Here is a 14209-nt window from a genome sequence, read left to right as displayed (position 1 = left end):
ACACGAGGCATCCGTTCCGGGGCGGCTGCCCCGCTGGGCTCGCCACCACGCCTGCATGCCCAGTCTCCGCTGCCCCCTCGCCCCCGCAGCCCTTTCTGCTCTTGGACCCTGCCCGCCCCTTTCTGGCAGACCGCTCCGTCGGCAGCGTGCAGGCGGCCCGCAGGAGCCGCCGGGGCCGCCGCCCATCCAGGGCGTGCTCAGGCTGCGTGTTCTGAGCGGGACACCCCACCGCCTCGCGAGTTCCCGCTCCCCCCGCAGCCTCTGTGAGCCCGAAGCTGCCTTTTACAGACAACACAAATATTCCTTCTGCGTCTCAGTCACCCACAGCTAAAGGGTGCAACACCATCGCTTTGTATTGGTTCCCTCGAGGCTCCCAGAGAAGCTAGCGAAGCCCAAGGCCGGTAAATCAGCAAATCGTTCAGTGTTTCCTAATGGCAAAGCGGTCAAGGTCAGCTTGCAACGCCCAGCTGAAGGAAGACACTAAGTGGATGCGAGTTAAGAGAGGACAGAAGGGAAGAGCTGTTTATGCTCAGCAATTGGGGGGAAAAAAAAAAACCCCAAAAATTAAAAAAAAAAAATTATAATCAAGCTTCTTACCCTGGAGCCTCATCTTGGGCGCTGACATGTGAAAGTCATGGCCCAAACTTGCTGAAGTTCATACGCTGTCAAAGGAAGAACTAATCCCACCTGGCTCTGCTCATAAGCCAAAGGCAAGGCTGCTGCTGTACAAAGCCACCAAAACAAGACCTTCCATGTGGTCTTTCCAGAAGAGAAGCGTGTGCCAACACGAGGAACCCACCTGGCAGCGGACTCCTCGGGAACACGTGGCAGCTCACAGCTCTCATCCATAGCAAGCTGAAGTTCACGGGGAGGCCTGGTCTTCACCTGATCCTTGAGACTACCTCAGAGGTCGCAGAGGAAGGAAGACAGACTCCCTGATGCAAGTCAGTCTGGCACAAAAAGACTGTAGCAATCACTGCCCTTTCCTGATACATCAAGCTTTTCTAGATTTCAAATCAACATCATGGAGCTTTTACTAAAAGCCACTGATTTTGTCTTGGTTTCCGCATAAGTTCTCGATGCCAAAAGCATTCACAATTGCCGATTCGTGTGCATCGTTGTCCTGGTTTCAGCAGGGATAGAGTTAATTTCCTTCCTAGTAGCTGGTACAGTGCTGTGTTTTGGATTTAGGAGGAGAACAATGTTGATAACGCACCGATGTTTTAGTTGTTGCTAGGTAATGCTTACACGAGCCAAGGACTTTTCAGCTTCCCATTCTCTACCCACTGAGAAGGCTGGAGGTGCACAAGAAGCTGGGAGGGGGCACAGCCAAACTGGCCAAAGGGACATTCCATACCATGGGACGTCATGCTCAGTACATAAACTGGGGAAAGCTGGGGGGGGGGGGCCGCTGCTCGGGGACTGGCTGGGCATCGGTCGGCGGGTGGTGAGCAACTGCACTGTGCATCACTTGCTTTGTATATTATTATTATTATTATTATTATCATATTATTATAATTTTATTTCAATTATTAAACTGTTTTTATCTCAACCCACGAGTTTTTCTCACTTGTGCTCTTCCAATTCTCTCCCCCATCCCACCGGGTGGGGGGGAGTGAGCGAGCGGCTGCGTGGTGCTTAGTTGCCGACTGAGATTAAACCATGACAATCGTGAACCTGTGCTCTCTTCATTTTCTCTTGCTCTGTCATTACAGCGCTTGCTGGGGACTGAGAAGTCCTAAGAACAAGCAGAATAATAAAAGCCAACCACTGATGATGGCAGAGGCAGAGCTGCTGGTTTTAACACACTCATTATATTTTGTAAAATCAACTTCCCTGATGGCACAAACATGATCAATGCGGCAGGCCTCCTCGCATGGGGTGAGGTCATATCTGACAGAGTTAAACTCGTAGTACTGCTGCAGATAGTGTGGATCCTTTGATATCCTCTCCAGCACCGTTTGCATGGAGCGCGCAGAGCCATCACGGACTTGGAAGGCTTCTGTCAGCCTATACTCTTCCTCCCATGTTGGGAACTCTTCCTTCTGTGTCAAGGCCATCATGTTGGCGTGAGTTAGGTTCAAGTAGTAAGTCACCATATCCTGCAGGGAGAGAAAAACAGAACACGGACAAATCAGGAAAGGATCAGGCCTTGAGTGAAATGTTTGGCTAGGATGTGATCAGCCCCTTCTCCCAGACACATGCATTCACCGCAGGCAGCGCGTCTCCCTGCCCAGCGAGGGTCGAGCTGCCTCCCAACAGGTGCTTTCTGCCGAGATGTGAACCTGGGGACAGACACCTCAGGTGGGAGCCTCCACAACTCGCCGCATAAGCACCCTGTTTCGTAAAGGGATGAAGGGATGGCTTTTCTCTGCTTGACTTTTACCTCCAAACATCAGGAATTTTGAGCCTGGCCTGCTTCAGAATCACTCTGTTATTTACTATCAGCACTGTCCACTGGCAGAAGCGAGGGTTGGAGTAGTGCTACTTACTGAGTGAAGTTACTCTACAACTCCCTGACAGGAGGTTGTAGCGAGGTGGGGGTCGGTCTCTTCTCCCAAGTAACAAGCGATAGGACAAGAGGAAACGGCCTCAAGTTGTGCCAGGGCAGGTTTAGATTGGATGTGAGGAAAAATGTCTTTACTGAAAGAGTGGTGAAACATTGGAACAGGCTGCCCAGGGAAGTGGTGGAGTCCCCATCCCTGGAGGTATTTAAAAGACGAGTAGATGAGGCACTTAGGGACATGGTTTAGTGGGCATGGCGGTGTTGGGTTGACGGTTGGACTCGATGATCTTAGAGGTCTTTTCCAACCTCAATGATTCTATGATTCTATGATTCTATAAGTTATTTCCTCAACTGTGAGCAAACTAAAGAATAAAGCTTTTCACAACTTCTGTTCTCAGTCTCTTGCCCTTTTTCTCTCTGCTCCACTAGCTCCCCAGCCTTCCACAGTGTATTTTAGCATGAGAAACAAATGCTATAAACATGTAAACAGAGCACCTACAGCTTTATCCACTGCAAAGAAAGGCACAAACACCCCATCCTCTACCTCTTTGCAAATAAGAGACAGAGGAAACAAAAGCTGCCCCTACAGTTCACCTAAATTCGGATCCATTACAAATGAATCAATTTAGCAAGTAGGGGGACCCAAATAATTTTCTGGATGGTTAAAAGTTTTTGGAGGGGGTTTGACAAGTCTGTCAGTCCCCAAAGAGAAGTTCTGCAATCCATGTTACCTAGGTAGTAAAGCAAGTGTCAAAGGAGACTAGCTAAAGACATGAAGAACACGACAAAGCCTGTCCTGCACTGCCCTGGGGAATTCATCCCAGCAGGCAGCCTGGGTCAGCTGACCGTGGTCACCTTGCCTTTACTCACTGACGCTCTTACTAAATCTTTGTGCTAGGCGTGAGGCTGAAGTATCTTGGTTGAGGTCCCCTCCTACACATCCGCTTGGCTCCTGTAGTCCTGCCTGTTAAAACCATATGGAGGAATTAAAGCATCCTTCTAAAACTGCAGCGTGCAGCACATGGGGATCCCCTACCAACACTTGAAGGGTGTCTGGATCATAGTCGATCACCCGAATCCCAGGGTTGTTGGCCCCATTGTTCACTCCAGGTAACGTTGTTTTCCAGGGAGTCACTCCAGGGGCCAGGAACATGACATTGATTGGAGAACCTTAACAGAAAAGCAAAACAACCCATGAATGGGAGACCCTGGCTTGTATCACACCCTGTCTATGCTGCAGTGAGCACCCCAGGAACTGACCACACTGCAAACAGCAGCTTTGTCACCAGCCCTAGTTACAACAGCACACACGTAAAGTCACCACATTGAACGGCATCAGGGATTGAACATGGGTCTGCTGCAGCTGAGAACAGGCTTTCCACTGCTGTCAAAGACTCTTGCAGTGAGGGTGCACAAGAGAACCACACTCTGCAAAGGAGACCCAGAGCACCCAAAGATTTGTAACTGCTCCCTTATGTCTCAGCTGATGTCCAAACCCCATCAATAGGGAGCAGACAAGGAGCTGCAAGGCACCGAGGGGAAACAACAAAGTTTGAGGGTACGCAGGAAGGAGGGCTGGAGCTACAGGCTGGGGGTGGAGATCAGAACCACTGTTGTATCTTGTTGACCAAAGCATTCCACAAGCCTTTTCTGGCTCCTCAACTGCATTCAGCTAACAGACACTGAAAACTCTCATCGACAGTGATTTTCTGGGGGTTGGCAGAGCTATCGCGCAAATGCTTGGGTGGCCAGAACCGGTACCTGTATCACTGTAAAACATCCGAAAGCTGTCTGTGTGATGGTGCCCAAAAAACTGGGCAGCAATCACTCTGTGGTGCTTCTGCACAATTTTCAAGTATCGTTCATTAAAGCCACTCCGGAACCAGGGCTTGCCTCGTTTCTTCTCAAAGAAGCCAGGAGGGACGTGCCCCACAATGTAGACCTACAAAACCGAAGAGTTGCACTGAATGGAAAGCCCACGCTTCCCACAGAGCATTGGCTTGCTGTGACTGCACAGAGGGGGTAGCAGGAGTGAGAAGAGCTTCCAGGCTGGGAGAAGCCCTCTACAAAGTTTGTTTATCCATTTCTTTTAATACCATTTCATCTGCCCTAGAGGCATTGGTCAGTGTTTCTTCCAGCCACTGGAACTGTCCTCCAGGATCTTCCTCATCAGCTGTCTCGTCATTCTGGTCGTAGTACAGATTGGTATTGAGGACAACCATTCGCCCCCTTGTCCTTGGGCTGGGCAGCTTCTCACTGTAGAAAGCTCCTGAAAAATGCAACCGGCAGGGAAAGAGCTGCAGGTCTGGTCACGCTAGTTGGTGTGACCCCAGATCCCTTTTGTTTCCATCCCTCTCAGCTCTCCTTGGCAGTAGCCGCAGCAGAGTCACTGTCTGGACAAGGTGCCAGCAGCACTCTGATCACTCCAGGATGGGGATTTGGAGTGACTCTTCCCCCTGTGTACCTCCTGTCGTGCTTATGCCTCTCCAGGTGAAGGGAGACCCTGCATGGGGACAGTGTGCAGCACCAGGGGCTGGGCAGCCCTAGAGAGCCACAGTGCTGGCCTGCACCAGCAGCTTTCCTAAAAGTTCTTTTTTCCTCCACTGAAGCTCACCACTCTGCATTCTCTGCAGGGACACTTTCCAGTAACTCGAGGAAAGCAGGATAGATTAAAGCATAAAGAAATTTCTTTTCTCGCATGCGGGAGAACTCCGTGCTAGAAATCAGCATTAAATTGGACGCTTCCTCTGCAAATACTCTATAAATACTGTTGCTCTGAGCATAGAAGCAGGGAAAACTATTTGTGGTATTCTCCAAACCACCCCCATCTCCCCAGAGTGCTGCCAACATGAGCCAGTGGTGCCATACCTGCTCTGAAAAGAGGAACAGAAGCATCATTCAGCCAGGGACGCCACAGTTCAGCTGTTCGGTTGTAGATCCTGTGCTCCTTCCCTGGAAACTGATTCTTGGGGTGGAAGTCATGATTGCCCATCGCTGCGTAGACTTTAGTATCTAGAGACAGAGAAAAGGAGGCACAGAGGAATCCATGCTTGCTTCAGAGTTCCTCAGCACCAAAGCTCCCTGAGGCACTCACAGACTTGGAAAGAAGGGCGTGGCTTGAGAGCTTTGCAAAAGCAAATCATCCACACCACAGCCATGTGGTTGCATTGACTGGGGGTACAACACTGCAAAGACCATCCCTCCTCGGGACAAGCCACCCCAGAGCCACGGCTTTACAGATGAATCAGTGAGCTTTCACCATCAATAATGCTCCTTCACCTACTGCTGACGTGGATTAAGTGTGATGAAATCTTGCAGCCTTTTCTGTCTTAACGACTAATTACAGAAACAATTATTTTCCTCTCTTCTGAGTGAGTTAACCTGAAACAATGAGTGTGCATCAGATGCCTCAGTTCAGACATGCCTCATGCCGTACAGCAATTAGGAAGAGGACAATCAAGTCCCAATGGCCACAGCCCTTCTGTGCCTTTACCCTACCCAATTCTGTGATTTCTCCACCCTGGTAAGCCCTTTGCATGAGACTCTGTGCCCCTCTGCCCTTCTCATCCCCTCAGATCCTACCTGGAAACGTCTCTTTTATCAGAGAAGTCAGATTTTCTATTATGTGCAGAACCTTTTCTTCTCCAAGCTTCTCATTGGGAATGTGCGGAGTATCATCTCTAGAAAAATGAAAGCATCACAGTCACTATCTGTGACTAACAGGGCATATGCTTAAAGTGATAAGCAAGGCAGAGAAACTTGCTTATTTCTCTTTTTGCCTCCTAGAAAATAAAGATGAAGTCAAAGCTTTTGGGGTGGGAACCAGCGCTATGTTGACTGGCCAAGGCACTGAAGGAGTTTCAAGGAATTGCTCAAAGTGAAAACTGGCTCCACTTTATTCTACCTTGAAAAATCTATATACAACCATATGAAGTGGAGGTTCACTCTGTCTCAGTGCATTTAATAAGACACTAAAGCTGACTGGAAATATTGCAAGGAACAGCATTTTGCAATCTCAGGTCAACATCTGATCGGCAATAGTGAAGCAAAGCTGTTTGCACAGCAGAATAACAACTCTCATTAAAATGAAACAAAGGACACCTCCAGTAAGGCAGTGATCATTGAGGTCTGCCTCCAAAAATGCGGCAGACAAACGCTTCAGTGTTTTCACTAACATGCTTATGGCATTTCTAGATGATGTTGGGCTGTCAACAAGCCTATTGGAGAGGAAGGTCAAAATTCAAAACGATGTCAAAGAACTGGGGAAATAGTTTGAAGGAAGGAGAAAGCTCAACATAAAGTCATAAGGACCAATAACTACTTCTAAGTAAGAACAATCATTCGCAGAGACAGAAAATTAAAACGTGGGGTCAGGCAACAGCACTGCAAACCAGGACTGGAGGTTACCGCAGATTACAGGTTGATGTTGCAGAATAAAAGTAAACATTACAAGAGGACATATATACTTACCATAATCATGCAAAATAAAGCTTTTACTGTCTGTAAGTGCTACTGAGGCCTCCTGTGGAATAGGGTACCCACTTCTGGAGACCATACTAGGAGAAAACATGCTCCATTTGGGGACACGCTTCATACTTCTAAAGCAAAACAGCCCCTTTTTGAGACAAGTCTCCCAGGTGCCTCTTTACAGTTTGAAGGAATGCCACAAGTCTGTTTTGCAATGACTCTCCTCCCACTGCCTTTAACAGGTGGGACTTGGTGCACCAACAGAAAGAGCACGTCCCATTCCCCCGGGCGTTTCAGGTACTCAGAGTTTGTGTGAAGTCAGACTGGGCTGGCCATAATTAAAAAGAAAAGGAAGGATAGTGAATTGTGATCCTCTCCTTACCTTACTGTTTCTCACTGCTGGGGCTTGTTGGGAACCTCTTGCTGGCATTGAGAGGCCTCATTGCGGTTCTGCTGTCCCCCAAGCCTCCATTTTGCATTATAAGGCACATCCTTATCTCACCTCTCCAAAACGGTTACCACATAAAGAGCCCTGGATCTCCCACAAGCTCCTTACGCCCCAGCCCTCCGGCTGCCCCTTCTCCCATCCAAACCCTGGCAACCCCCAGAGCAGGCAGGATTGCGCCGCAGTCCGAGAGCGATGCATAACCCCGGAACCCCCACTGCCAATTCCTGGAATATTTGGTGTTTCTCCTCTCGGAGAAGCAGCTCTCTAAAGAGGCAGACACCATCCCTCAGCCCCCAGGACCGCAGCGGGAGGATGGAGGTGAGCTGAGGAGACCCGCGTCAGCGAGCGGCTTCAGAGCCCGCCTGACCGCCGCTGCTGGGGGGCGGCCGGGCAGCGGATCCCCTCCCGGCGGGACCACGGCCCGGCCCGGCCCCCGGCCCATCCTCACCCGGTCCAGAGGACGAAGTCCGGCCGCTGCAGGCGGCTCCTCATGGCGCGGGCTGCGGAGGCGAGCAGGCGCCAGGGCGCGTCGCAGAGGTAGCTGCCCCAGGGCCCGGCGGCGGGCACGGCCCGGGAGCCGCCCGAGGGGCACACCTGCCCGGCACCCGCCGCCGCGTTGTAGTCGGGGTCCCAGTGGAGGTCGGTGACGTGCCAGAAGCGCCCTGCCGCCGCCGGGAGACGCGAGGCTCAGCGGGGCGGGGGGCGCGGAGCTGCCGCCGGGCACCGCTCGGGACCCCCCGCCCGGCCGGGGAGCGGGGCACGGTGCCTCCCCTTACCTGACAGAGCCGCGGCCAGCGGGCAGAGCAGGAGGAGCGCGACGGGCTGCATGACGGGCTGCATGTCGAGCAGCAGCAGCAGCAGCAGCAGCAGCAGCAGCAAGCAGCAGCAAGCAGGTGCCGTGCCGTGCCGTGCCGTGCCGTGCCGTGCCGTGCCGTGCCGTGCCGTGCCCCGCCCCGCCCCGCCGCGCCGCGCCGCCTCCCTCACCTCAGCACTGCTGGGCAGCGCCCGCACTCAAAATGGCGCCGGCCGCTTCGCCGCGGCCTCCCCCTATTGGAAGGAGTTGGAAGACGGAGGGCCGCGATTGGCTGCCGGCGGGCGTAACGGCGCCCACGGATTGGACGGCAAGCCGGCGGCGCGAGAAGGGGCGGTGCGCGCGGGCCGGCCGCTGCCCGACTTTCGGCCGCCGCCATGTGGAGCGGGCACGGTGCGGGTCGGGGGCGACGGGGCCGGGATGGGCTCGGCTCGGCGGGGGTCGGCGCCTGGGGGCGGCGTGGGGCGCTCGGGGCCGCCGGAGAGGGGAGGAGACGAGACGAGACGGGGGGGCCCGAGGCCGCCGCCGCGCCCCGTGATGGCGGCGGGGACGAGGGGCGCGTCACCGCCACCACCTCACGGGCTCTCCCTCTCCCCCCTCAGGTACCTTCGACAGCGGGTACGGCAACGTGGGCACCTCGGGGCCCGCGGGCGGCTACACGCAGTCCCCGGGCGGCTTCGGCTCCCTCACCGGCACCCAGGCGGAGAAGAAGCAGGTAGGCCGGGAGCGGGGCCTCGGCCGGCCCCGGGGCGCCGGGCCGCGGCGGCCGGAGGAGCGGGGAGAGGGGCGGCCGCTCCCCGGCGGCGCTGACGGCCCCGCCGACCCTTGCAGAGAATCCGCTCCCAGAACATCGTGCCCTGCACCGTGTCGCAGCTGCTGGCAGCCGAGCAGGTCGACGAGACCTTCCGGATCCGCGATGTGGAGATCTCCCAGGTGGGTGCCTGGAGAGCGGGAAGGCTGCGGGTAAAAGAGACTCGCTTCCCGGGGCCTTCCCGGATAAACTCTTCCCTCTTCCAACGCAGGTTACCATTATGGGGATAATTCGGCACGCTGAGAAAGCACCGACAAACATTCTCTACAAAGTGGACGACATGACGGCAGCCCCGATGGATGTCAGGCAGTGGGTTGATACTGATGTAAGCACCATATTCCTTATGAACGCACCTCTTTAAAACCTTTGGGAGTGGTGAAGAGAGAAAACCTATGAAAAAGATGTGGCTGTTCTGAAAAGTGTTTTAGGAATAACATGCCTCTGAAAGCCAAGGGAGATGCTGCTGTAGCAGAGATCGCTGGTGCTGGACGTGACTCTTCTCCTGTTTTGTAATTCATATGTGGTTCTACATTGAATCACTCTGAATAGTTTTTTAGAGCTTAGCTGTTAAAGCTCAACCGTTACTTCATAGCTGAACTGAGGTGTGCATGCTCAGTACCTTTGTGTAGAAACACAAGGAGAGGGAGTGAGCAGAGATTTTTCTATGTGGCTCAGTGATTGAGGCGGAGACCTGTACAGATGAATACTGTCTTGTTTTGTGATGCATGCCTCCTGAAGTGCTGATAATTTTCACTGCTGGTACAGCAGGCCTTTAAAGCTAGCCCATGTTATTGTAACATATGTTTGAAGGCAAACAGCTGAGTTCAGTTGAACAACTTTGGGAGAGTAATTAGGCAGACATTCAGTTGGCTTAACTGTGCAAGTTTATCATAACTTCAAAAAAAGTTCTGGACTGCTTCTGTTCTCCTAGCCAAGTTACACAGTTGAACCCCTGCTTTTTTACTATTTGAGAGTTCTTTCCTCTTGTTGCTCTGTGAAAATCTCTCAGAAGTGGACAGAGACAGCAGAGCAGACAACTGGCTTTGACCAGTGTACAGTGTGTTCAAACGAGCGAATATTTTTTTCTCTATTTTTCATTTATGGTTATGTTTACCCAACTGCTCTTACTGGATGTAGGAAGGCATGCTGTTCGTGTTTGTTTGAGATAAGCCTCCTTTCCTAAGACATTTATTGTAATAATGGAGAAATGGAAACGTGAATCAGCAAAACCTTCCTTTCTCCTTTTCCTCTCTGTTAGGAGGCAGGTGGCGAGAACGTTGTGGTACCTCCAGGAACTTACGTAAAAGTAGCTGGTCATCTTCGTTCTTTCCAGGTAAGATGATGTTACCCATGTCTGACTCCTCAAGTCACGAGGCTGGAGCAGTGGCGTGACGGATTGGCGATCTGGCACAGTGTTAGTGGGCTCCCTTTAGAATATCCACTTAACAGTGGTCTTTGCTCATCCAATCCTTCGATGTTTTTGCCAGGGCTGTATTTAATAACACTTTAATTGTTCCTAAATGCGAAGGACAGAGTACCCATTTAAAATGCCGTTCTTCATCAGTGCGTTGTTTTCAGCAGAACAGAGTACCAGACCAGGTTCTTGGGTGTTTGTACTGTAGAGCTTAGACCAGGTTTGTGGTTAATGGGGACGCTTCTTGTAGCATATTATGTGATGTGGTTGCTTTGTAACTAAATTTTATAACTAAATATACGAATAAATATTCAAAGAATGGTGCATGCCTTAAAGCAAAGTGAAATTAATTACCAGCCAGTTTAAAAGAGAAGTTACCCTGTCTGCGTTGTCTTGCAAAATCACATATGAAAATGTAAGTCAGGAAATTTTGGACTAGTTATGTGCAGACAAGCTCCCTACCCACCACTCTCCCTGTTCCTGGAGAGAATGGTTGGATTGGCTGTTAAGCATGTTCCCGTTGCTGTGATGTTAATATTTTTTCTTTGCCTTTTTTTTTTTTTTCCTCTCTGAAAGAATAAGAAAAGCTTGGTGGCATTTAAGATCATGCCTCTGGAAAATATGAATGAGTTCACCACACACATACTAGAGATTGTCAATGCGCATATGATCCTCAGAAAAAATCTTATGGTACGTACATAATTGAAGATCCTGATTCCATCCTGTCCCTTACTGGGTTACTGGTTATCTCCCAAAGAGAGGGACCTCTTGGTTCGTTGAGGAAATTGTATACCAGTTGTGGGGCTGGAAGGCTTGAAGCTGTTGGAGGGCTACAGCAAAGGTGTAACAGGAGTCCTGGCTTCCTTGGAGAGAGATTGTGTTGCAGTCCGTTTCCAGCAGTTTCTTTTGGGAATCTATTTTCAATTACTGTCTCTCTGAAATAACACTGAGTCTTTAATGCTGTGGGCTTGCGGCAGCCTGTGTGACCACAGCAATTTTGCTCTTGTAATTTCAGTCAGCGTCAAGCGTGCCTCAGTCATTTTCGTCTGCTGGGATGGGTGACATGGGGGGCTATGGAGGAGGTGGCAGCCTACCAGTGAATGGACTCACTGCGCATCAGAGTCAGGTAGGTGCAAGCAGCTTCGCCAGGAACACAGTAGTCGCAGTGGAGGCTGCTGCGGCGTGATGTAGGACAAAGAAATGAAAGCTCAGTTACTCTTGGAAGGCGGATAGCTCTTCCTCGACCTTTGTGTCCATCGATGATAGAGAAGCCTAGCTGTGTGCAAATGGTGGTTCTTGCTTTTGCAGGTGCTGAACTTGATTAAAAGCTGTCCTGTCCCAGAAGGTATGAGTCTTCAAGAGTTGAAGCGTGAGCTCCACAATATGAGCATGTCAACAATCAAGTAAGTGTGTAGAAACGAAGGATGTTCTGGAAATCCAGGTGGTCCTTCCTGGAGTCTGATAAAAGGAGGCAGAGAGGAAACTAGTGGGCAAGCCCAGATCCTTACTTGTTCAACAGCACTAGTAATTTCAGATGTTCCCAGTAGGATGCAGTAGTGAGCCGGAGCTTTTGAAGTTTCAACAGCTTGGAATGAGCCATTGTCAGTTGAAAGGGTGATAAAATGCTTCACTCCCTATTTTCAGAACGAGCCGTTTAACAGTTCAGTAGCAAAGTAATAGGCACCGGGGAGTACTGCAGTGCCTCGGCACTGTTTTCTCCTGTTCAAGGACTGCCTTGCTCTCTGCACACGGATCAAAACTTTGGAATAGACTCTTTCTGTTCTCTTTTCCTTTGCTGTCTCTTACAACTTCTCCTCCCTGAGACTTAGAAAAACAGTGAAGCCTAAAGACAGTAATTAACATCCATTATCTTTCTGTGCTCTGTCCCCTTTGAAGCAGAGTGGTAGGTACTGCTTTTACCTGGGAAGTACTGAGAGTAGTGGCCTTCCCCTCTGTGGCAGGCGGAGTCTAAGAGCTGCTGGGGGAGCATATTGCCATAGCTTTGGAGAAACTTTCTGTCCCTACTGGCTGGTGGAGCAGCACTTAAACTGCTCACAGGATGGAGCCAGCGAGAGCTTCCCTTGGCAGATGCCAGAAGGGAACAGTAGGGATGGGGTCTGTAAATGGGAAATCCCCGAGAGAAAGGTGTTGATATGAACTAGTTAGCAATTGCTTTTTTTTTTTCCTTCAAAGGCAAGCTGTTGAATTCCTTAGCAGCGAGGGACACATCTACTCCACTGTGGATGATGATCATTATAAGTCAACGGACGCTGAGTGAAGTTACTTCCAGCTGGGTTTAGTTCTAAGCAAATGCTTGTCCATTTATCAAGTTATCCTGCTGAGCTTTGCGACCTGGAAGGTGATCTTTGCTCTTTCTAGCCTGTGAAAGTCCCAGTTACTCTGTCAGTGCCTCCTTGGAATTCAAGGACAAGCAGAACGTATAGGATTCTGTTAACTGGACTCGATTATATGCTGTGACCATGTGACTGAAAGCATAAACAGACATGGGAAAACGGAACTGCTCAAAGCTTCAGAGCCTTCCGTTTGTTTTTGTCTCCTTAGAGGATGCCTGTGTTAGAAAGAGCCTCTTTCTAATCTTGTCCTGGGCAGATTGTCTTTTGTTTCTAGAGCTGTTTCTCCTAACTCAGCTTTCATTCTATTTCATTCACAAAGTGGGTAGCCAAGAGTAATATTCCACTAATGTACAGTAATCATGAATAGATTTTTAACTGGTTTAGTTTATGCATTTAAATCTATATTTGTACTATGAGGTGATCTTGTTACTAGAGCTTTTCAATGTTTCCAATAAAATTTTAACTTGGATAGCCTTGCACGCATGTGTGGCTCTAGAGGCTTTTCTTCTTCCCTAAAGAAGAAAACCATCTGCGTTGACAAAACCTAGCCATGTGGGTAAAAGCACAGCCCATGCTTTCAGAGTTTCTTTAACTATAGTTATTTTTTTCCTTAGCTTTTGAAGTAAATTGTTTTAAAATGTCAAACTGAAGTGAATGTCTGGGCACTAAGAAATTAAATAATTGTACTACTGAAGAAAGCTACATGTTGTATCAGTGTTCCGAATACAGCCAGGATCATTTCTGTCACCAAAAGTACTTTAGCTGAAGCTCAGATTAATTACCTCATGTGGTACAAGTTTTTCTTTAAACTATTTTTAAAGCATAACCAAAAAACCCACTAAGTTAGGAAACAGCAGGGTTGATGTTGGTGATGCATCTGGGTGGAGATAACAGATTTGCTTCTCCTGTTTCTCTGCACAATCCTGCCTTGTTCAGGGAGGCAGCATGCTGAGAGCAGCTGCTTCAGCGTATTTCTGCCCTCTTAGTCATGATATGCTTCCTGTTATCTAAAACACAAAGCTGAAACTACCTTCTTGGAATTGTTTTGCATTTGTTAATGACAACATGTCAGGAGTTCATAAAATATTCTGGAGCATTTTTTCACCGTGACCCTGTAAGGCGTGTCACTTCTCACAAGAGGAACCACAGCTTTTGTGGTGAATGCCTTTCTGGAAAGCAGGACCCGGGATCTTTCAAGCTGAACGCTGAGACTCCGAAATGCGCTTCCTGCCTGCCAGATGGGAGCCTGGTTTGCTGCGCTGCGCTGACCTGTTCTTTGATTGCTGCCTGCCGAGTTCCCAGGGGCCTGCTGGACAAACAGCACGTGCAGCCAGGGCTGACGCCGGTGGGCTCACGGGCCGGTCGACTGCGGGTGCCACGGGAGCTGCAAGTCGTGGG

General features: G+C 50.2%; 2 protein-coding genes across 2 annotated transcripts; one reads left to right on the top strand and one right to left on the bottom strand.

Moving 5' to 3' along the window:
• Positions 1-1558: 1558 nt before the first annotated feature.
• Positions 1559-8284, bottom strand: SMPDL3B (sphingomyelin phosphodiesterase acid like 3B). The gene is made up of 8 exons (XM_076357223.1): positions 8198-8284; positions 7870-8083; positions 6089-6186; positions 5375-5518; positions 4603-4775; positions 4268-4448; positions 3543-3676; positions 1559-2102 (listed from the first exon to the last, which is right to left on the bottom strand). The coding sequence occupies exons 1-8, from the start codon at positions 8259-8261 to the stop codon at positions 1710-1712; spliced, it is 1401 nt and encodes a 466-aa protein (XP_076213338.1). The 5' UTR covers positions 8262-8284; the 3' UTR covers positions 1559-1709.
• A 153-nt stretch (positions 8285-8437) lies between these two features.
• Positions 8438-13290, top strand: RPA2 (replication protein A2). The gene is given in 10 exon segments (XM_076357269.1): positions 8438-8542; positions 8544-8625; positions 8835-8947; positions 9064-9165; positions 9255-9368; positions 10302-10376; positions 11034-11147; positions 11473-11583; positions 11766-11860; positions 12651-13290. Coding segments are annotated over 10 exon segments (996 nt in total). The 3' UTR covers positions 12736-13290.
• The last annotated feature ends 919 nt before the right edge of the window (positions 13291-14209 follow it).

This window comes from Aptenodytes patagonicus, chromosome 21, assembly GCF_965638725.1.
Source record: "Aptenodytes patagonicus chromosome 21, bAptPat1.pri.cur, whole genome shotgun sequence".
Lineage (NCBI taxonomy): Eukaryota > Metazoa > Chordata > Aves > Sphenisciformes > Spheniscidae > Aptenodytes > Aptenodytes patagonicus.
Note: the sequence above shows the minus strand (reverse complement) of the source record. Positions and strands in the feature narration are given on the sequence as shown.

Excerpts from the sequence above, each read along its gene's own strand:
- SMPDL3B (XM_076357223.1), bottom strand. The coding sequence starts at position 8,261 with ATGCAGCCCGTCATGCAGCCCGTCGCGCTCCTCCTGCTCTGCCCGCTG. Across the intron at positions 8,084-8,197 it reads GCTGGCCGCGGCTCTGTCAG|GGCGCTTCTGGCACGTCACC; the intron begins GTAAGGGGAGGC and ends CGGCGGCGGCAG. Across the intron at positions 3,677-4,267 it reads GATGTTTTACAGTGATACAG|GTTCTCCAATCAATGTCATG; the intron begins GTACCGGTTCTG and ends TTTTCTGTTAAG.